We start from the raw sequence: 23,289 nt of genomic DNA, 5'->3' as shown, positions 1-23,289 counted from the left end.
TTCGCCAGCAGGTTTCCCCAGACGAGGAGCATGGGCGATGCTTTCTCGTTCCCCTGGGAGGGCCTGTTCCTCTACGCGTTCCCTCCCTTGCCTCTGCTAATCCGGCTCGTCAACCAGCTCAAGAGGTCACGGTGCAGGATGATCCTCGTCGCACCTGCGTGGCCGAGGCAGATATGGGTCCCGGACCTTCTGGACTTGTCGGCGTCCCCGCCAATCAAGCTGCCGGCGGACGCGGATCTACTCTCCAGGGAAGGAGGCGCCATCCTCCACCACGACCCGAAGTCGCTGAACTTGCAGGCCTGGCTCCTGCAGCGCTAGAGTTTGGAGGATACGACATACCGGCCGATTGCAGAGAGGTTCTTGCAAAGGCCAGGGCGTCCTCGACTCTTAAATGCTACGGACACAAATGGAAGAGGTTTTCTGTCTGGTGCCACGCACAGAAGATTAACCCTCTACGGATTACGGCTCCCCAAGTGCTGCCGTACCTGCTGACGCTGGCCAAAGCTGGTCTGGCACACGCGTCCATCAAGATTCATCTTGCTGCGATCTCCCGATACACCAGAACCACGGGCCGGACGTCCTTGTGGTCTCATCGTCTGGTGAAAGAGTTCATGAAGGGACTGTTCAGATCGTTCCCGCCGGTGAAGGCCCCGGCGTGGGAGCTCAACGTGGTGCTGACCAAACTCATGGGACCTCCGTTCGAGCCTCTGCACTCGGCCCCGTTGAAGTTTCTATCGTGGAAAACAGCTTTTCTCGTGGCCATCACCTCCGCACGACGAGTGGGAGAGATCCAGGCCCTTTCCTGCAAGGCCCCGTACTTGACTTTCCACGACACGAGGGTAGTGCTCAGGACGCACCCCTCCTTCATGCCCAAGGTACCGTCGGACTTTCATCTCAACGAACCCTTGGTGTTACCTGTGTTCTTCCCGTCGCCTTCGTCGCCGGCTGAGAGGACTTTGCACTCGCTGGATGTAGCTAGAGCGCTGAAGTTCTACGTGGACCGCACGAAAGGTTTTCGGAAGACGTCACAACTCTTTGTGAACTTTGGACCTGTCAATCAGGGGAAGGCTCTCTCGAAGGCTTCCATCTCCAGATGGCTCTCCGGCTGTATCATGTACTGTCACCGGTTGGCAAACCGACCGCTGCCTGGCCGTCCGAGAGCCCATTCCACCAGAGCGATCGCAGCTACCACGGCGTTCCTATCTGGTGTGCCCCTGCTGGACATATGCAGGGCTGCTACGTGGAGGTCGACGCACACCTTCACGAAATTCTACTGCGTCGACCGGGATTCCAGGGAGGAGTCCAGGGTCGGCCAAGCAGTGCTGCGCAACCTGTTCGCCTGAGGTGAGCCTGGTGAGGAGGTAAGATGCTTAATGTTGAGTTGATGTGATGCTTAATGTTGAGCCTTTGCCACCTCCCGTGGTTGTGCATGTGTGTACTGCTATGTATTCTTTATTCATGAGCATGTGAATCCATGCCAGACCCCATGCTGGAGAAGGAACAAGTTACTTACCTGTAACTGTTGTTCTCCAGCATGGGTCTGGCATGGATTCACATGCGAACCCTCCCGCCTACCCCTCTGCGGCTCTTCACTTGGTCATACTGCCACTTCACGTGCTTCCAAATCTGAAGATGGCTGCCAGAGGCGGTGCTTAGGTAGAGGGCAGTCATTGGCTGTGGTCAGTATGACGCAGAGACCAGTGATTGGTTATTACTACGAAAGACAGATCAGAAACGAAACTGATACTGGTTTTTTCTTTACCGAGGATTCCCAGCCTGACGACGGGGAATATTCATGAGCATGTGAATCCATGCCAGACCCATGCTGGAGAACAACAGTTACAGGTAAGTAACTTGTTCCAAACTCTCCATTGAACATCAAAAACAGTCAACTTGACCACATTGAGAGCCTGGCTAAGGATGAATCCTTAACCATTAAGCCTGCAGATAAGGGAGGGGCCATTGTGGTAATGGATACTCCTTTCTACAATAAAAAATGTTTTGAGTTACTTAGCGATGAAGGCACATACATGAAATTAACTAATGATCCAATCACTAACATCAAAACTCTAATCATGAAAACCTTAGAGAAAGCTAAATCAAATCAATGGATTAGTGACACAACATTCGATTTCCTGATTAACAAACACCCCATCACTCCTGTCTTTTATGGATTGCCTAAAATCCATAAAGATAGAACAAATCCACCATTAAGACCTATTGTGGCGGGTACTGAAAGTATCTTCGACCCCCTTTCCGTATATGTAGGCATGTTATTTCAACCACTTGTCCAAGCTACATCCACTTACTTGAAGGACACTACTGATTTCCTTTACTGCCTGAAGGTGATTACAGCTATTAGCTCAGACTGCATTTTATTCAGTCTCGATGTTTGTAGCTTGTATACCTCGATACCTCATGCTGAAGGCATTGAAGCAGTCGAGTGGCTACTTCTCAATACAACTAACCTCAGAGGTGAAGCTGAATTTGTCATTGAATTGCTTAACATTATACTATACAATAGTTACTTCCGATTTCTGGGAAAATACTATTTACAAACTTCAGGAACCTCCATGGGATCCTCCATGGCACCCATGTACGCAAATACCTTTATGTTTAAATTCTAAAGTGACTTTGTACTAGACCATCCTAAATGGTCAGCATATATCCTAATTTGGAAACGTTTTATTGATGACATCTTTGGAATTTGGTGTGGAACTCATGATGAATTAAAATCTTTTTTTACATATTTTAATTCGGTACACTCAAGAATCAAGTTTACAATGGAGATTGGCAATCCGTCTCTTCATTTCTTAGATGTCAACTTAAAGATTGAAAATGGCAATATCATGACCAATATTTACCACAAACCAACAGATGCCAACAACTTACTGCATTTTTTGAGCTTCCATCCCAAGGCTATGTTACAAAGCCTTCCATACAGTCAGATTTTAAGACTGAAAAGAATCATCTCAGAACCAGAAGGCCTTGACATGGAGTGCTCCACACTCATTGAAAAATTCAGACAAAGAGGTTATCCAGATACAGTTCTCAATGAGGCAAAAAACAGATCACTTAATGTGACAAGAACTGATCTCTTGAAACCTAAATCTCGTGATAAAGACATCCCATTACTATTCATATCAAAATGTTCCTATCAGAGTTTCCAAATTAGCAAAAGCATCAAGAAACATTGGACAATACTACACAATGACTCATCACTCTTGAGACTGTTCCATAAGGCTCCAATGATGTGCTTCAAAAGAGGCAAGAATCTGAGGGATACATTAATAAAAGCAGAAAGACCCCTTAAAGAAAATCAGCAGTTTTTGACTACCCAGAAGAAGGGAACCTACCCATGCCTTAACTGTACACACTGTAACAACATCACAAGGGGTAGCTTGCTTTCTCACCCCCAAACAGGCAAGAAAATAAAAATACATGATTACTCCAACTGTCTGTCATCTGGGGTAATCTACACAATCAAATGCCCCAGTGGTAAACTTTATGTGGGCCAGACCATGAGACCCGCAAAAGAACGTTGGTCAGAGCATAAATCAAACATACGATGTAACAGCCAACAATCGCCAGTGGCAAGGCACTTTAACTTGGAACATCACACAATTGCTCACATGAGATTTCAAATCCTTGAGGTTGTAAAAAAAAACCCTGAGAGGGGGAGATTACCATTCCATGCTTCTAAGGAGAGAACTATTTTGGATTCACTCTTTGGACACGGTCCATCCCAACGGTCTCAATGAAGAACACTCACTTAATTGTTTCCTGTAATAAGTATGTCTGTCATTAGTTGAAACAACACTTGAGTATGTTTCCAGGTCACTACTGCTACACTTGTACTGTTGTTTTTTTAATAATAACTTTTCCGTGATTTGTAAATATTAATCCTTTTTGTGATTTGTGACTTGTTTTTAGTTCTCATGAGCACTGAACCATGGATGTTTGATTATCTCCTGTTATGCAACAGCATTGATTTGAAGTATTTTGCACCATTCTGTTAACTACATGAGAGATCTTACCTCTAGGATATCTTTATCTTTGCACACCCATCTATAAATCATGCTGAATATATTAATGTCCTGGAATTAGATTGTGACGGCATATGGTTGGAGATAACTCTTTATCTACCTATACAACTATTAATAAGGTTCTCCTGTGTTTTAAAATCCTTCACTGTACATGTTAAACAATGTATGTTCGTTTAGCCATTATGAGATTTTGTGTTCTTAAGCCCTGATGCTGTGGGAATCTGCTCAGACATTGCCCGTCCAACTCCTATTTTTCATCTTCGATCAGGTATTCTTTTTCCCTTCTATTACTCAAAGCGAGCAATCTTTTGTCTTACGCTCCGCCAATACCAAGCTATCATGCGTTTCACAAACTGGTTTATTTCTAAACATTTTTTTCTTTATTGATTTTTTGTACTCTTTATTTTTATATTTTTTATATTCTGGAAAGTTTTTGCTATCCACTATGATGAACCATTCGGCATTAGTACCCCGGAGCACATCACACAAAGTTTTCATTCATTGCTGTCCTACGGTTCTCTATATATGTAATATATTCCAATGTGGCCGCCTCACGGTCCCTTTGAGGACAGTATTAGTCCTTCCTTGATCTCTTATCATTTGAGTATCCCCATTGGTTTATTCGGTTTACGTGTCCTGATACTACCTCTCTTAAATGGCGGACCTAGTTACCACGGTAACGGTCGTTGATGCTTTCATGCTTACTCTGTACAGCACTCTCGATCCTTCGGTAACAGGTTAGTCTAAGCGCATTAAAATGAGAACGATCTTTTAAATAGGAACTTTCCACTCAGTAACAGAGTTGGGATCGCTCCTTGACTTGAATATATTGCACATTAAAGGTCCTTTCATCCCTACAAAGGGTGACCACCCAGCTTGACGCAGCACTTAAAAGACCTGGAGCCCCAGCCCTGCCATCCCCTCACCCCTGCAGGATCCTCCGTCAAGACGCAGGCCGATATCGTAGGAAAGGTCGGCAAGGTCCTCGCCTTCCAGGGCTAGGTCCACTTCAGGGACAAGGTTAAGAGGCTCACAGTCACAGTCCACCTCTCTTTATCGCCTCCACCGTCTACGAGGCTACGACCAATCCATAGAAACAGAAGCAATGCTCCTGCGTCACTTTTTCCGTCCTACAAGAGGACCCATACACCGACCCAATCTGCATTGGAGGAAGGAGAGCTAACTGGTATAGATAAAGACCAGCCCCAGGACACCACATCCTTCTCAACCAAGACGGGAAGACTGGGACACAGATTCCCCCCAGTAATTTCCCCAGGAAGTGGAATCAGCAAAATCGTCGTCCTCCCCCCGGAAGACATCACAGGGTTTCATTCTACGGTCGTAAAGGTATGCAAGGAGTTTCTTCTCCTCTCCTCGGAGGAAGACAAAGAATGCTTTTCATTCGGCCACAGGGGCAAAAGGACAGTGGTTTCGATTCCAATCCTTGACCACCTATGGCAGGAGGGGGTAAAAGCAATAAAGTGACCATTCACAATCCTGGCCATCAAAGGCCGCCTAGATAAAAAGAACAACCCTCTGGACATTGCCAGAGGTGCCTCTCCTCCTTTCCACTCAGTAACAGAGTTGGGATCATTCCTTGACTAATCCTCTCTCTTGATTATTCCTCTCCAGTACCGGAGTTTGTTTATTGATTTATGACGGCGCCAGTGTATGGTACAATCTCAATCATGTTCGCCCTGGATTCATTTTAGGACGTCTGTTGACTCGGACTTACACCCAGTCCACCACATTTGGGTACGTTAATTAGTTTTTCTTATCTCTTACACTCCTTTGTTACCCTAACGGCTTATTCCCAATTTCTAGTCATACATGACCTGATTTTGGACTCTAATGTATGTTCATTTTATTTATCTTTTCCATTTTTGTTCTTCTTAGAGATTCCTTTTCTATTGTGCGATATTATGTGCTATGCGCTTTTTGGAAGCTTGCTGATAATCACTAGTGTCCATTGGTACTAGTTTCACCGAACACAAGTAGATTGTAAGTTATGCATAAACCTGTTGGTCTAGGATTCTAACCTAGTACTTACCTCCGTTTTCTTTTACATGATTTCCTTTTCTACCCATATATCTTTCAGATCGGATTAGCCCCTATAGGGATTCTCTGTTTAAATTCATCTTGAGTTATCACATACATCTTTATCTTTGAAGTTAATCCCGGCATCGACCACATGCTTAATCCCCGCTTGCTTTAGGGATGCTAGATATTGCATCGAGATCACTCTACTCTACATTATCAGGTAACTAAATCTATTCGAGTTCAAGGGCAATGCAAGGCAGTTTTCTTTACTCCATGTTGGCCCTGAGTGCTCTCTAAAGTACTCTTTAGTATGTACATTTGAGCTAATTTCTAACATGGTATTCCAGTGAATTTAAACTATAGAATTAAAAACCAATAAGACATTCTTTTGATGTGAAAATTAGCACTGTGACTGTTGGAACCACAGGGATAATGACTGTTTATGGAACTTTCTAGAACTGCTAGAATGTATGTTAAATGCACAAGAATATATGTTTCCATATTCCCTTTCTTTTGTTAATATAGACATCTTTTGTCTAGAGTCTGTCTAGGCCTATGAAGAAGAGGGTCCAGCCTCGAAACGCGTCACCACTCAAAAGCAGACTACTGGCAACATTTATTCATCTTTTGTTTGCTCTTTGCAATAATACTAAGATTGTTTTTGCAATTGTCTTTGTACTTAAAGTTGCAATTTAAAAACAAAATACATGCACTTACGTGTTTTACAAAAAAACTATCTGTGTTTGAATGTTTTTCAATTACCTACAGTAATCACTTTCTTTAGGATATAGTAGTTGGTTGACCCAACACACCTTATAGCGTGCAGGGGACGGGAGGGTTCAAAGCTTGAATCTTCTCCTTCTTTGTTGTTATTTGTAGAGGTCTTGTGCCAGGATCTCAGGTCCTCCCCCGCACCTTAAAATTTGAATATCAGTATTCCTTACGACTCTTTAAACATTTGGTTGTGCACCTATTTTGGTATTTCCTTGTTAAGTCCAGACTGGCCATATCATCAGTGTTTCAAGGGTCAAAATCGCACAAGAATATATTGCACATTAAAGGTCCTTTCATCCCTACAAAGGGTGACCACCCAGCTTGACGCAGCACTTAAAAGACCTGGAGCCCCAGCCCTGCCTTCCCCTCACCCCTGCAGGATCCTCCGTCAAAATGCAGGCCGATATCGGAGGAAAGGTCGGCAAGGTCCTCGCCTTCCAGGGCTAGGTCCACTTCAGGGTCAAGGTTAAGAGGCTCACAGTCACAGTCCACCTCTCTTTATCGCCTCCACCGTTTACGAGGCTACGACCAATCCATAGAAACAGAAGCAATGCTCCTGCGTCACTTTTTCCGTCCTAGAAGAGGACCCATATACCGACCCAATCTGCGCTGGAGGAAGGAGAGCTAACTGGTATAGATAAATACCAGCCCCAGGACACCACATCCTTCTCAACCAAGACGGGAAGACTGGGACACAGATTCCCCCCAGTAATTTCCCCAGGAAGTGGAATCAGCAAAATCGTCGTCCTCCCCCCGGAAGACATCACAGGGTTTCATTCTACAGTCGTGAAGGTATGCAAGGAGTTTGTTCTCCTCCCCTCGGAGGAAGACAAAGAATGCTTTTCATTCGACCACATGGGCAAAAGGACAGTGGTTTCGATTCCAATCCTTGACCACCTATGGCAGGAGCGGGTAAAAGCAATAAAGTGACCATTCACAATCCTGGCCGTCAAAGGCCGCCTAGATAAAAAGAACAACCCTCTGGACATTGCCCGAAGTGCCTCTCCTCTCAACAGTCACCCAAGTCAGTGGTCTTGGCAATTACAGGCCAAAAAGCAAAGGCGGGCAAGCAGATATGTGCTGTTGGCGCCACAACAGTGAAAGCATCTAACTCCTTAGCCATCATAGCTACGTAAGACAGAGAAATGTGGCATAAACTTGCACCAATCCTAGACCATCTGCCGGAGGAAAAGCATAAGGAGACATAGGCAATACAAAAATAAAGTGAAGATGCCTCCAACATAGGGATCATCATTGCAGTGAACCAGGCACAGACAAGGTTTAAGCAGGTGGCAAACAGAGTAGTCCTAAAAAGGCACACTGGGCTCCGCTGTACGGACTTCCGGCCAGACATCCAGCACAAGGTCGTAGATATGCCGTTTGAGGAGGAGGAACTATTCGATCCTAAAATCGACAAGGCCCTCAAGACAATAAAAACAGACACCGACACTGTGAGGTCTCTGACATCCCTGCAAAACCAGCACAATTTTTCATCAGTTCAGGGGAGCATCCTGCAGAACATCAACAGCCTCCTCCAACAAGGGGCAGCACTTTTCAAGAGGTTCAACATTACTCACAGGGATACAAAAGGGCATCCCAGGGGTATCAAAAGTCGAAGGACATCCGCCATCCCCATCGCCTTAAACAACCATCCTGATCCCAAAGGGGACGGCAAGGTAAACCTCAACAATGACAATCATACACACAGCGCACCAGGGGCGGTCTCCAGATTTGCCGTGGTCTGGGACGCAATAACAACGGACAAGTGGGTGCTCGATGTGTTCCACTGTGGGCACCTGTTAGTTCAAGTGAGCGCCCCCTCCCATACCGCCCAACCGCAGGCCGCCCTCCTGCATGAAGTCCACCACATTGTTGGAAACCAGCATTATCAGTTCAGGGTCCTACCATTCAGACTAAAGTCAGCACCATGTATCTTTACAAAGTGCTTCACAGCGGTTGATAGCAAACTGCCAAAACAAGGGCACAACCTCTACCCTCAGTTAGAGGACTGGCTTGCACGATCACCATCCAGGCAGGGAATGCTACGGCCGATAGCGGCAACGGTGGACCGGCTGCAAGCACTGGGTTTGGCCATCAATTACCAAAAAAATTGCGGCCGTCCAATAAGCTCATATTCCTAGGGCATATTCATAGGGGTGGAGTTCTCCACACAGGAGCCAAGAGTGCGTCCATCCAAGCGCTAGGATAAACAGCCACAACAGTCAGCTGCAACCCTTTTGCACTGAACAAGGTCCAAACGGTGAGGCTTGGAACAATGGCATTGTGCATACCACTAACCCCACACCGCAGGCTTCACATGAGGCCTCTGCAGGAGTTCCTGGCGGCCAACTGGCTGCATACCATGGGGTCATGGGGAGACAAGGTTCAGGTTCCTCCCAGACTGCACTCGCAGCTTCAGTGGTGGATGGATAAACCCAACGTCTGCAAATGGAAGGCGTTTCAAGACCCTCCACCCACCAAGAGGCTGGTGACGGAAGCTTCCCTACAAGGGTGGGGCGTTCACTTGGACCAACTATACCTCAAGGGGCTGTGGATGCCCCAGGAGGCATCCCTAGACATAAATGGGCACAAACTAAAAGCGGTTCCATGGGCACCTCAAGTCCTTCCTACCAGTACTACAAAATCAAACTGTCAAGGTCCTCACAGACAACACCACCACCGTGTATTACCTGTGAAAGCAGGGGGGTACCAGGTCCAAGACATTGTCCGGGTAGGCACAGCTGACATGGCACTGGGCCACAGACCACAATATCAGCATACAAGAGTTTCACCTGCCAGAGATTTACAACCAAACAGCCGACAACCTCAGCAGGCAGATATCCCAGAACAACAAATGGCAGCTCAATCAGACGTCACTCCAATCACTCTTTTGCCACTGTGGTCAGCCGACAATAGATCCATTTGCCACGACCCAGAACAAGAAATGCACCAGGTATGCCAGCATGACCCCGCAGGAGGGACCCATGGGAGACACGTTCGCTTTTCCATGGGACAGCCTCTTCGCATACGTGTTCCCACCATTCCCGATCATATGCAGAACGCTGATGACAATCCAGCGATACTCATGCAAAGTGATTCTCATCACTCCATACTGGCCTTGCCAGACCTGATTCTCCGAGATAATCGGCGTTAGACCTGATGATATAGGGCAAGGGGAAGATTCAACACCCCAACCTGCAATGTCTACGTCTCAAAACGTGGCTCCTGACTTTGCGGAGTTCGGAGGTCATAACATTCCCCTGGACTGAAGAGAGTTGCTAGAGGCAGCTAGGGACCCTCTACCAATGAATCGTTCCACCTAAAGTGGAAGCATTTCTGCAAGCGGTGCAAAGCACCGGACAAACGGGGATCCTGGATCCATTTCAGATAATGCCGGAGCAAGTCCTCCCATATCTACTAGGCCTAGCCAAACAGGGCCTATCTCACAACTTCATTAAGGTGCACTTGGCGGCCATCTCAATATACACCGGGAAGGACAAGGGCATGTCCCTGTGTGTGCAAAGGCTCATAAAATATTTCCTCAAGGGCCTCTTCAGAAATTTCTCACCATTAAAACGGCTCTCACCAGAGTGGAGCCTCAACACTGTACTCTCAGGGTAAATGTGAAAACCATTTGAGCCTATGGCCTCGTCAACATTAAACTTCCTGTCCTGGAAAGTCCTATTCCTAGTGGTGATCACGTCTGAGAGGAGAGTGTCCGAACTACAGGTGCTCGCTATCAACCATCCATACTTGAGGTTCCAAAGAAACAGAGTGCTTCTCATGGCCAGCCCTAGGTTCATCCCCAGAGTACCCTCGCAATTCTATAAAAATTCATTCATATCCCTACCAGTGTTCTTCAGCAAGCCTTCATCACCATCGGAGGTGGCCTTGCATTCACTCGACCTTGAGCAAGCATTAAAGTACTGTATAAACAAAACACAGTCGTTCAGACATTCCACGCAAATGTTTGTTGCATATGGGCAGGCAAGAAAAGGCAGTGTTCTCTCCAAACAAAGCATAGCAAGATATCGTTGGCCATTGTGTTCTGCCACAAATCCGCGGGTAAACCCCTCCGGCCTCCCCCTCATACACACTCAACAAGAGCGACAGCGGCATGGTGGTCAGGGGTGCAGATCGCTGACATCTGCCAAGCATCCACCTGGGCGGTGCCGCATACATTCACAAGGCACTACTGCCTGTATAAAAAACATGAAGAGGAAGAGCAAACAGGAAGGGCAGTCCTGCAACGCTTGTTCCAGAAACATATGATCCACGGATATTTGGTATGTTAGGGTGCTAAATGTTTTTTTTTTTTGCCGTCAGGCACCTCCTATACCTGTGTACTGCTGCGTAGTCTATTCACAGCATGTGAATCTATGAAAGATCCAATGCTGGAGAAGGAGTTTGTTTCTTACTCCTGCAGCATCGGTATCTTTCATAGATTAATATGCGCCCTCCGTCCACCCCATGGGGGTGGGGAGGAATCCCTCGCACCCCAGTGACTTCCGGTTCCACAGAGTTAGAATGTGAAGGGAAGTGGAAGAGGAGGGTTTAGTCTACAGTTACTCAAGGTCCCATTGGATGGGGCCAAAAGCACCCATAACACAGGAGTGTTAGGGTGCAAAATGTAGGTTCTTCTTTCCAAGGGCAAGGAGAATCAAAAATTAAGCAAGGATTCCCAGCCTGACGGGGAATAATCAGAGCATGTGAATCTATGAAAGAGACCAATGCTGGATAACAGGAGTTACAGGTAAGAAACATACTCCTTCAGTGCCAAAACCTAACTTAACTTATTCAGTGGATTTCAATGGTTTTGCCAAATTTGTACGGGCCACGGCCTTCGGCCATGCCCACTGTATCAACACTACCTTTCTTTCCCACTTACTAGCCATGTCCTTAGTTGCACCTTTACATGTTGCCCCAATAGCTCTCTTCCTGTCCCACTATCTATGGCCTGCAGCCATGCCCAGTATCCACGGCCTTAGGACATGGCCTCTCTGCATATTGATCCAATGGGTTTTCTAAACGCGCCCACTACTAGGTTTCTTTTGGGAACACTAGCAATGGCCTTCGGCCATGGCCAGTGGCCCCGGGCTTTCGCTGTGGCTCCTTGACATGTTGCCTACTAAGCGCTGTGTCCACTGTACATGTTCCCCCCAATATCTTTCTTTGGGACCCACTACACACTGGCCACAATACATGTCTTTCAGGCCCACCAGCCACGGCCTTTGTCCGTTGCCAAACCTCTAGGTTTCTTTTTTACATGTCTTTCGGGCCCACTAGCCAGGTCCTAACGCTCTGTACACACCTCTAGATTTTATTTTGAGCACACTAACCAGGGCCTTTGGCCAAACTCCTTGACATGTTGCCCACTTGTTTTCGTTGGGGCCCACTCGCCTTGGCCTTTAACCACTTTAAATATTGCATCATTCGGTTCCTTAAAGTAACACAGTACCCATAGCCTTTGGCCACACCAAAAATGAATCTTAATATAATTTTTTAAACTCGCTTTAAAAAAAAAATCTCCCATAACCGCGGTAATCAATGTACTACAGATAACTGCGGTTATCTGACAAAAGTACACAAAATCCCAAACTCTTCCCTGCCCTCCCAGGCACTCTCCGCGTGCTCCCCCTATCGTGCCATGCTCTCCCCACTCCCTTCAAGTTCTTTTTCCCTCTCTACCACTCTCCCATTCCCCCAAACACTCATCCTTTCATCTGATCCACTTTATTCCCGATCTAGATTTCTATAATAACTGCAATTATCCCGCTCAATAACCCCAGTTATGCGAAAACGTTAAAAACTCTGAACTTGGTACACAGCCGCTCTCCAACGTTCCAATTTCAAATAGTGTCCTCTTTCTTCCTCCCCACCTCTAGCCTGATGCCATTTCATCATTGCCTCCTTCAAATGCCACTTTCTTCCACTTCTTTTTCGGCTAACCTCGGTTATGCACGTTATAACTGCGGTTATCTCTCATTTGAAACAAAATAAATGGCAGCTTTTTCATTTCTGAAAAGACTTGCTGATTCATTGTGTGACACACATGTAGCTATGCTTTTGCGAGAAAGGGACTCCCCCTTCTCCATCAAATATTTTAACAACTACTGGACGGAATAACCCCAGACCCTCCCCAATATTGTATTAGCCTCTCTCACCAAGACTGATGTGAAGATTTTAAGGAGCATGAGGCACCCCGTTCTCTGTTGAATAATTTAAATTTAAAAACGACTAATTTACCCCAATCCAGTCATGGAAATTAAGTCAACACTTTATCCCAAATTGTTTCTTAATGGGTTCAAACATGCCAAGCGGTTTTCACGCTACGGCTGTTCAAAAACTGCAGTTTTTCTCTATGGGAAAAAGAAGGGGAGTAGGCTAAAAACTGTGTTTTTTGTCATTTCTTGATAACATTTTCATTTTTTGACGAATTGTTCCCAAAATGTCAAGTTGATAAATTGTTTGGAAAATTCCATCCAACCCATCCAGCAAGTCAAATGTTATATTTACTGCTGTAAAAAGCACCAAGGCTGATATAAACGTTTTAAGGGCATGGATTTACCCCCAAACCACTCAGGAAAAGTAAGTCCATGCTTTTTGCCTAAGTTGTTTTAGATCAAATCTGCTTAGCCGTGTTCGCGGTACGGCTGCTCAAAAACTGCACTTTTTCTTTTTCTCTATGGGAAAATAAAAGGGCTGAAAACTGTGTAACTGTGGTTTTGTTTTCTTAATAACTTTTCCATTTGATAACGTAAAGTTGCCAACATTTGCAGTTTTGCAGGGGTCCCTTGACAAACCTTTTGTTTTGAGAATTACATCCAAATCGATCCTGCAGATCAAAAATTATTAACAATAGAATTTGGAGAAAAAGTAGCTGCTTTTTCATTTCTGAAAATCCTGTCACCCTCTCTGCTGCAAAGCACCATGGGAGTTACAGCTATCATTTTGGGAGAACGGGGCACCCCCTTCTCCATCAAATATTTTTACAACTACTGGGTGGTTTTATTGGGCGAGTACAAATTTGTTTTTGGCAACATTTCAGTCAAACCCCTCATGCAAGTCACACGTTATTAACAGTTCATTTTTCAGGCTTTCTATGGAACCTGATACTCAACGCTGCATATACACAACACCAAGAGAACTATGGTGGGTTTACAAAGATTTGAGCCAAGTCACACATTCCACAATGCCACCTTTATAGCCTTCGCTGGCAGTTCACCGCCAGTTCTGAGCCACAACAGCAAGGCATTGTGGGTATGAAAATTAGCCCACATTTGTTTTCAAACCTTTTTAAACCCCAATCGTTAAAAGCTGATCTGAAAATTGAAGTTACAACTCAAGACCAAGTAAACTGAGTGATCCTTTATACTTCAAACTTGTGAATTCTAGTGATTTATATATGGGCCTTGAGAACGACCAAAGGTCGAAACACGTGTCGGCTGTTTTTCTTGGACAAATTGTTGTTGGGAATTATTGCATTGATGGACTCTTTAAATTGAAGTTGTTTCACTACATTAATATTATTGGACCAAAATTGATTAGAAATTTTGTAAAAATATAGGTGTGAGCGCGAGATATCTTCCCGAATCAGGTTTTTATTTGTAATATTCTGAGGATATTAGCTTTGTGTTATTCTGTCTTAATGATATTTTAGTGAGTATCTGCCGGTCATGAATTTACCTTTTGTTTGACAATTGTGGTTCCTGAAGATGGTCCGATGACCATGATGCATTCAGCTGGAGAAATGTGCGGTTTGTTGATAATTATTCAGAACTTTGTTATGGACTGTGGCCATATAGAATTAAGAATTATTGTGTTTTTTGCCACCTGTAAATTTGTGGACTTGGTAAGGCTGAAAAATAAGCATGTGCTATCGGTTTTTGTGAGTAATGTAATACTCCCTCATTCATGAAGACATGATTTCCTTTATTGTTACAACTATTGTTGCCGATTAATAAGTTATATTTAATGTGCTGCTGTTAGGTCTAAGTGACAGAGTGAAATTACTCCAGATGCCTTTTGGCCACACAGAAGGCGCCACAAGACAGAATTCTACTGTAATGCAATACTTTTTTGAAATGTCAGAAAGGCATTGCATAGCCTTGGCTCGTCAACTATCAAAGGTCCAAATGTTGTAGGTGGAACTCAGTTCTTGGAAACGGTAAAAATTCGAACTTCTCTTTTTCTATCTTAAGTTCTCGCAGACCTGTTTACCTAACCATATGTTTGAATATCAGGCCATGTGTTTGCTGTAGAGGGTGTTCAGCGGACTCAATTTCTTTACTGAAATACTAAATGTAGCTTTAAGTACCTTCGGTAACCATAGAGCACATGTAATGAAAAGAAGGGTAAGGAATCTGTAGAGTTGTGTATCTTGATGGTTAATAAATAACCATAGACTTAAAATCGAGAATGAATAAATGTGACTTTGTATGTCCATATCAGTCAGGTATTTTGTGTAGCTTATAGTTGGATCCTATGTACCGTCCAATAAACATTTCTTTTTTTGCAGATTGCCAGAGAGCTGCATCAGTTTACATTTGACCTCTTCGCTAAGGCTCAGATGGTCAGCGTGGATTTCCCTGAGATGATGGCAGAGATGATCTCTGTCCAAGTGCCCAAGATACTCTCTGGCAGAGTGAAGCCCATCTTTTTCCACAGCCTGTGACACCCTCCCCACCCTACATGTGCCTTTTATCCAGCCGTCTGTTATGCGTAAACAAACTGTCCTGCCATGCTGCAGTGCCTTGGGGGCCTGCCCTGAAGATTTTGCAAGAGAGGTGCATCAGACTACCCAACAGCCAGACTTCGGGGTGGGAAGGTGGGCGAGAAAGCAAGAGGAACGCATTGCTTGGGTATTAAGAGCTACTACCTGCAGTAGCTTCTCTAAGACTTTACACAGTGTAATAAAATCCCTTCTACGGTAGCCCAGTGGCGCGACGATTGAGTGATGCTGGGATCCGAGGTGCTGTCACTCTAGTATAAGCTGGGTAACATTCCCTCCTGCTTTCTACATGTGCATCATAGATACTTCACCTGCACGGCTAGAAGCAGTTTACTGTACGTTGCATTTGGGTTCTTTATTTCTTACTACCTACACGTTTTGTGTTTATTTCTTTGTTGTTTTCATTATTATTGGTGTCCTAATTGGCGTAGTGTATATTTTTTGGCATTGATTTATTTGAAAAAAAACATGATCTGAGAGCACACAGTACTTTCTACTTTGTGGAGTACTTTGACTTCTCAGGTAAATCTGGTGGCTTTGTGAGTTATCAATTTTTCTCACTTTCTCTCATTTTGCCCACAAGTTTTATGTCTTCTCTTCATAAAATATGTTAAATCATTTGTGGATACGTTTGGGGGATTTGTCTACTCTTTAAAAGGTTGCTAGCTAATGAACACTATATGGAACTTAACCACGTTCCCTCTGAGAAACTCCAACGAGCAAGGTCTGGACTGGGCAGCGCATGGTGACGTAGCTCTCCTCAGTATGGCTCGGGACGGTATTGGAGAAGTTTGCTAAAGTGGCATAAAAGGACATTTCAGTCTCCAAGTTAGGAGCTCGGCGCGTCCTTTTGTGACCACTGCCATCCCATTAATGTCCAGGATTTCAGCGATGCAGAAGTCTGTTCATTTGGCAAACGAATTCAGAGACGTCATTTTACATAGATTAATCGCCTAGTATCATCCCTCTGCCAAACGTTGAAGGTACTAAAATCCTCCATTGAGTCTCGCCATTCTGCCTGCTCGGGCCTTTCCTTTGAAGCAGTGGTTAACGTTTGCACAGCTGTAGCAGCGGTGATTTTCCACAGCACTCATCTGAAAGGCTAGCCGAGGGTGAGGGTACTGGATGTTATGTTGTACATCCGAAAGGAGCGAACGAGTTGTGGCGAAAATCCGCAGTAGATCGAAGACTTAACACATCAAGTGAAACATGCCTGCCCATCATTGATTGATAAGCACCCATGCCTGAGTGAGGCTAGCATCCTGTACAGATGAACTATGAAGCCGTGGACAACACGCAAACTATCCATCTAGTGAAGAAAACATTCCTTGCTGAAGGCGGGCCTCCTTGCCCTATTCACAAATTTGAATTGTGTTTTTGTTTTGATGATGTGCGAATGTATATGGGATCAGTTACCAAAGAGAGACACTGCGTAAGATGGAACTTTCAAGAAACAATAACTTTCATGTATTTTACGATGGGAACGAGGCTTAAGGAGAACAACCTTATCTGTGTGGGGGTGGGGGTATTCTATGTTTGGGCCTGCATAATGAAATGCTTTGCCACCCTTCGCAAAATAGAAGCTGTTCCTAGAAGCACAGTAAGTTAGACAGAACATGAGGCACACTTAGACATATCTTTGCTCTCAAATAAAGAATAGCTGTTCTTTTTGCCCAGTGAAAGAGGTCGTTAACTGTTCATATATCCCTGCAGCCCCTTTCCTTGGTGAGTATGGTTTTCACAAACACCATGAGTTCTTATACTTTTATTGCAAGTGCAGCCTTGCTTGCAACCATTAGGTCCACGAGTACAGAGCGTGCTGCTCGCTTTCTGTTCTGTACAAAATAATGTATGCCCCCTTGACTATTACAGTGATGTAATAATTGTGCCTGGCATGATCGAGTTCAATCGGTAGAGGAGGGGCCAGCAGGATGACCCAGTTGGATGGGTGCCGCCAAGGCTTTTCATGGTAACAAGTCTGTCAGAAAAGGATCCACAACAATGGCCATTATCATTCTTTTGCCTGCCTGTTATCATTCACCTCGAAGGCCTTGTGTAATGCATCGGAATGGACTGCATTTATCAGTTTTGGAAGGAGTGGGGGCGGCTCAAATTCCAAAACCCTGGTGTTGCGGGCACAGCCCTACTCCACCTTCAAAGCTTGTGCTGTGACAGTTGTTAGAATTTAGTGGGCTTTATAAAAAGTCCAATCTTAGATGACGTGTGGATTTATGAATTGTGCATGTGGGCATTTATAAACAAGGCGGGTTATCACATAGCTAATGTGGACCTGCCTATAGAGATTGCTAAGATTCGCTGCACACCTGTTTGTCGTGCAAACCCCTTCGTTGACACCTTACGGATGAACCAGCCAAAGGCAGGTGTTTGTGCTACTTTTGCAGGCTAGCTTGACTAGTATTTTGGAGGTATTGAAACCTTTGGCATGTTCCTCTGAAGTTCCACGTGAGTATGTGCCTAGGAATAGTGGCAGTTTTTGGGTGACCAAGTTATTTCTTCAGACCTGGACGGGAACGGGGAGTCTCTTGCCAGTGATGGTTGCATATATTAACAGGGAGTTGTGGAATTCGGCCATCTACTGATGCAAAGTCCTCAGTCAAGCTGCCTTGTCAGTCGTCCTCTACAAGCCAGGCTGCAAAATAACCCTATAACAAGGTTCCTTCCAATTAATACTGCTACACTAGAGCCATGTGTGCCATAAAAGTAGGTTTCCTGGTATATCCGTAGAGCGTTAGTAGTGGAGGCATGATGGAAAGATGAGCTTTACACGTTAAATTCAAACAACGCCTGTATTGTGGATTATCAATGAACAGTTGACAGTTGAACAGCTTTTAGATTCGGTTATCTCTCTGGTTTGTGCATTTAAGCAAAAACAGTAGAACTAATAAAAACTCAAAAAATCATGTTTTGTTAAAAAAATGTTTAATATAAATATAAACAAACAATCTGCATATTCATTTCTTTCTGTGTATATTCATATATGTATACATTTATATTCATATGTATATATCCAGATATAACGTGTATTTGTGTATACATATCTATGAATACATACACGACTCATACATATATGTTGGTGTGTGCCTTTCATATGTTAATTAACATGCTGCACCTTACTTGTCCGCTAATGTGATTGGAATCGTTGCTTGCTACTCCCGCTTAATTACAGACAGTTTTGGTGGTCCTTTTGTGGTGTCATATCTTAGTATTTCATGATTGTATGCTTTTATTGTGTTTGTTGAGGGAGCCATGTCAGAACTTTTATTTTTCAAGTATGCTTGAAATGTTCAATATTTTCTGTGGGTACAGTTGCCCTTTGTATTAAAAAAAAAGAAAAACGAACTATAAACATGTACATTATCATGAGACTACACCCACTTAACGAGCCGAGGTATTTTATCTTGTTCAATATAAAAGATTGCAGCTTTGGTCTCAGGTAAAATCTTGTTGCATTTCGTAGGCAGTGATACTTATGCTCTGGCAATTGGTAGGCATTTTCCACATTTCATTTGATTATAGCATGAGACAGTCTCCAACGTGGGGATCTTAAACGTTCCAATAGCAGAATGTAAAGCTACTGCCCACTATAAACTAACGCAAATACCCTGTGCAAGTGCACCAGAGAAACAACTTTTGTTAAGTACCAAGTGATTCATGTAAGCAACTCCAGCCAAATATATGTAGTGGTGCTCATAACACAAACAACCTGCGTAAGTCAACAGGGTTTTACACATACTGCCCAATGAACCACACGCGTTACCTGTGCAAATGCACAACAGTCCACACAATGAACCAGTGCAAGGGGTAGACGCGAGCAGTTAGTGCAAGTTCACATTGGTTCACAGAAGTATGTATAAAAAATGTATAGAGCGCAACAAAGACCCGGAGGCATCAAGGCGCTCAAGGTAGCAAACCACCAGAGAGGGTGGCAGAAGCAGCCGAATCAGAACAAATAAGTCTATAGCTTTTTACGAAACACGGATAGGGCCTGGGTGCTCCTAACGTGTAATGGGAGAGCATTCCACAAGGATGGGACCTAAACAGAAAGAATCTGCCCCCCGAGTGAGTAGGTCAAAACCGCAGAACAGTCACCAGCAGCTCATTGGCTGAGCGAAGATCTCTCTTGGATTGGTAGAGGGACAGCTTCGAATGAAGGAACTGGGCACCCATGGAGTGGATGGCATGGTGGACCATACAAAGGATCTTAAACTTCACCCATTTCCTGATGGGTATCCAGTGGAGGCGCTGAAGTAGGTCCTGGGAATGTACTAGTCTAGGGGTGCATAAAGCCAATTTATCTGCTGCATTCTGAGGGTTCTGTAGTCGATGGAGCAGTGCCTCTGGTTGACCCAAATAAATGCCATTACAGTAATGAATGGCCCCCATAATGGCGGCCATGACAATTTTGCTCCTAGCTGTGTTAGGGAGAAAGGGGAGCACTTTTCTCAGTACCCTGGATTTCGCAAAGGCACACTGGCAAACCGCAAGCTCTTGACTATGGGCATAGGTTTGGGACAGGGTCCTAGGCAGGTGGGCCAGTAATCGGAGCTCCAACTATTGGAGGCCTGACCAATCAATAATATCTCAGACTTTTCCCCTTTCAACTTGAGCCAGTTTTCAGACATCCACCGGCAAATGAATGAGACAAGCTCTAAGAAGTTCAGAGGAACCTTCCTTAGGAGAGTTGAGACGGAAAAGAATCTGAATATCGTCAGCATACATGAAAAAATGCACACTGAAGCTGGCGATAAGTCTACCCAGGTCAGCCATGTACAAATGAAAGAGTAAAGGGGAGATCGCAGAGCCCTGAGGTACTCTACAGTCGACCACCATAAGAGGAGGAGAAAGGCAGGAGAGTACTGCTTGAGTACGACCAGATAGAAAAAAGGAAAACCATTTCAAGGGCACTCCCGAGACACCCACTTCAGACAGGTACTGCAATAGTCTCTGATGGTCAATGATATCAAAGGCCGCAGAGATCTAGTATTATAAGGGCCCTTGTCTCTCCGCGGTCTAGAGCCAGTGCAATGTCATTGTGAAGTGCAACCATGTCTGATTCTGTACCCATTCCAGGACCGAATACCGGCTGGAAGGATGGAGAATATGGTTAGCCTGAAAATAAGTAGAGAGTTGTAGCCACCTCATTGACTGCTGCCCATTATGTTACACATCACCAGTAATATACACAACCCGTATTTATTATAATGTAGTTAATTAAAAATAGCCTTTGAACGTTACAGTACAGCGCAGAGCCAACATGTTATAAGTGCAAGAACAATGATCCCCAGGCAGTGGAGCACATTTTCCAAACACATTTTAGAATATGTGTACACCATATGTAAGGAAAGTAACATTTTTTAAAAAAAGTGATAAAACAAATGCAGTCTTTGGCGGAAAGAAGGAAGTGACTGCAATGCATGTGCAGTTCCTGCCTATCAGCCGAATTAGTTTGCCTGGGAAGGACCGAGAGTTTGTGTAGTTAAATGAATAATACTGCATTCTAATAGATCTCTTTCCCCACAGTCTCAAATATTATGCTATTGTTGGTGTGGATTGGTCACATTCCTTATTTTCGAAGTTTGCTAGCTCCATCCCTAGTTTTTCAGATTGCTTTACATTTCATGCTAGGGATGTAGAAACTACCAGAGCGAATTTTGCTTTGTCAATACCATGGAGCTCTTCTCACACAGGAAGCAGCTGTATTCTCTTTAAGGAACAGCTCATCTATTTCTTCCCTCTCCTTGTGTTTGCCATTGCAGTCCCCCTGTGCTATTGTCTTGTTTACAATGCAGCAGCAATTCCATGGTGAACGATGCCATGATGGCACCACTTTAATGCTAACTGATAAAACAAAATGTGTGTTTTAATGTGTATATTGAAATTGACTTTAGATATAATAATTGCATTAACAATTCAGCAAAGCTGCAAGAATCACAAAACACACAGAGCCAAAAGCAATTTTCTCTTATAATATCTTTTATTAAGAACCTAGGTCTGATAAACGCAATTGCACATATATCACAAGCATGTTTTATAGTTTGTCTTGCCTTACTTTCAGCCTAGCATAAAATCAAAATATCTATTTTGAAGCATTTTCGAAATTGGATCTCAAAATTCAAACTCTGTCTCTGCATACAAAAAAAGAGATAAGTCGTTAGATGAAGTTCAGTAGGGATGTACACACCTCTAGTCATTTCTGAATAGAGGTACAGTAAATACATTAATTATGTAGTACACTCGGATGTGTATGTAAAATCTAAGAAGTCATCGGGCACAGCTAGTTAATAGCGGTGGTAATCTAATGTTAATTGAAATCTGTGGTGTACTGCAGAAACCACAAATGCCAGGAGTGATGAGAACCAGTAATGAAAAGACTTCAAGATTAAACCTCTCAGGTCTGGATTCACACAAGTAGCAACATTCTATGTGTGTTGCAATTGTGATAAGTTTCTAAAAACATAAAGATAAATGCAATGCCTTTAAAAACATTTAAAATATGAATACACAGCCATTTGTAATCCATTCCAATGCAGACATTGCAAGTAACGTATGTAAAACATAATATAGTAACACATATAGGAAAACGACGTTCCCAATAGTGTCTACTCTAAATAAAATTACATTGGTAATCAACAGTGTCATTGGTTCAGGGAATGCTAGAGAACAGAGCAGGACACCAACAAAATCCCTATTGGGGCAGATCATTGTTTCAGTGTTACAAATTTCTATGCACAAACTCAAATTAAAGTATCACAGGTTGACAAAGTATGCAAAACCGAACAGTACATATTTCAAAATATAGCGCACACAAAAAACAACCTAAATGTTCCAAGATTTGAACTACCTGCCATCTAAGCAGGTATAGATAGCCCAGGTCAGCAATAATTAGGCTATCTTGTTTTACATGATATATTTTTCTGTCCTGCTTTATTTTATTTTTTTAATACTTTTATTACAGTGTTCTTCGAGCAGCTTACCTCAGTCTCAGTTCCATCTGAGCATTCCCCACCTGTGAATATGTTTTTTCTTTGCTTGGGGTGCCTTAGCACCATGGATGTAGCAGGAGGGGACCGAGGATTGTACAGCGCCTCTGTATCAGAAAAACCACAACAGGGCAATTGGGATGCCTCTAGTTTGAAAATATAAATAAATGCATGCCATTCTGCCTTATACCTGCATCGAGGCAACTGTAGAGACTATAGAAATCTGATGCATATTCACTCTGATAGAAATGTAATGTTGATAGCCGTCAGCCTATGGAATAGTACTATGGTCAGTATATGCAGTTTGTGATTATATAAATGTTAAACTGCTTATGCTGCGCTACATCTCCCTGTACTTCATTTGTTTCTTGTATTTTCTAATGATTTGAAAGAAAAAATGAAATGAGAAAACAAAGATAATGACTTGAATATTTATTTCTTCTTGCTTCTGTGCAGTTTACTGGGCAGTTAAAACGCCTTCCATTGTACAAACCACCGTTGATGTTGCTATTTAATTTCTTAAACCTCTCATATGCAAAACCTGAAAGCAGTTTTTAGGTATAAAGTCCTGCATCTTCTGAACTTAAAAATTTGGCATCTTCATTGAGCTGATTATAAAGCCATCTCTGCATCTGAAAATGGCAAAACTGGCAAACACGCAGCCCCTTCCTTTTGCCCATCAAGAAAAGCCTTAAAG

General features: G+C 43.8%; 1 protein-coding gene across 1 annotated transcript in view; it reads left to right on the top strand.

Moving 5' to 3' along the window:
* The window catches only part of AR (androgen receptor), a 1,337,360-nt gene extending 1,314,335 nt beyond the window's left edge, over window positions 1-23,025 (top strand). The window contains exon 8 of the mRNA XM_069612517.1: window positions 15,379-23,025. Within this exon, the coding sequence (XP_069468618.1) occupies window positions 15,379-15,534 (156 nt within the window). The 3' untranslated portion in view covers window positions 15,535-23,025. The remainder of the gene's footprint in view (window positions 1-15,378) is intronic.
* Window positions 23,026-23,289: the final 264 nt, after the last annotated feature.

Source organism: Ambystoma mexicanum, chromosome 5p (genome assembly GCF_040938575.1).
Source record: "Ambystoma mexicanum isolate Mex_15411 chromosome 5p, UKY_AmexF1_1, whole genome shotgun sequence".
In the NCBI taxonomy this organism is placed as follows: domain Eukaryota; kingdom Metazoa; phylum Chordata; class Amphibia; order Caudata; family Ambystomatidae; genus Ambystoma; species Ambystoma mexicanum.
This window is presented reverse-complemented; position numbering and strand designations above follow the sequence as displayed.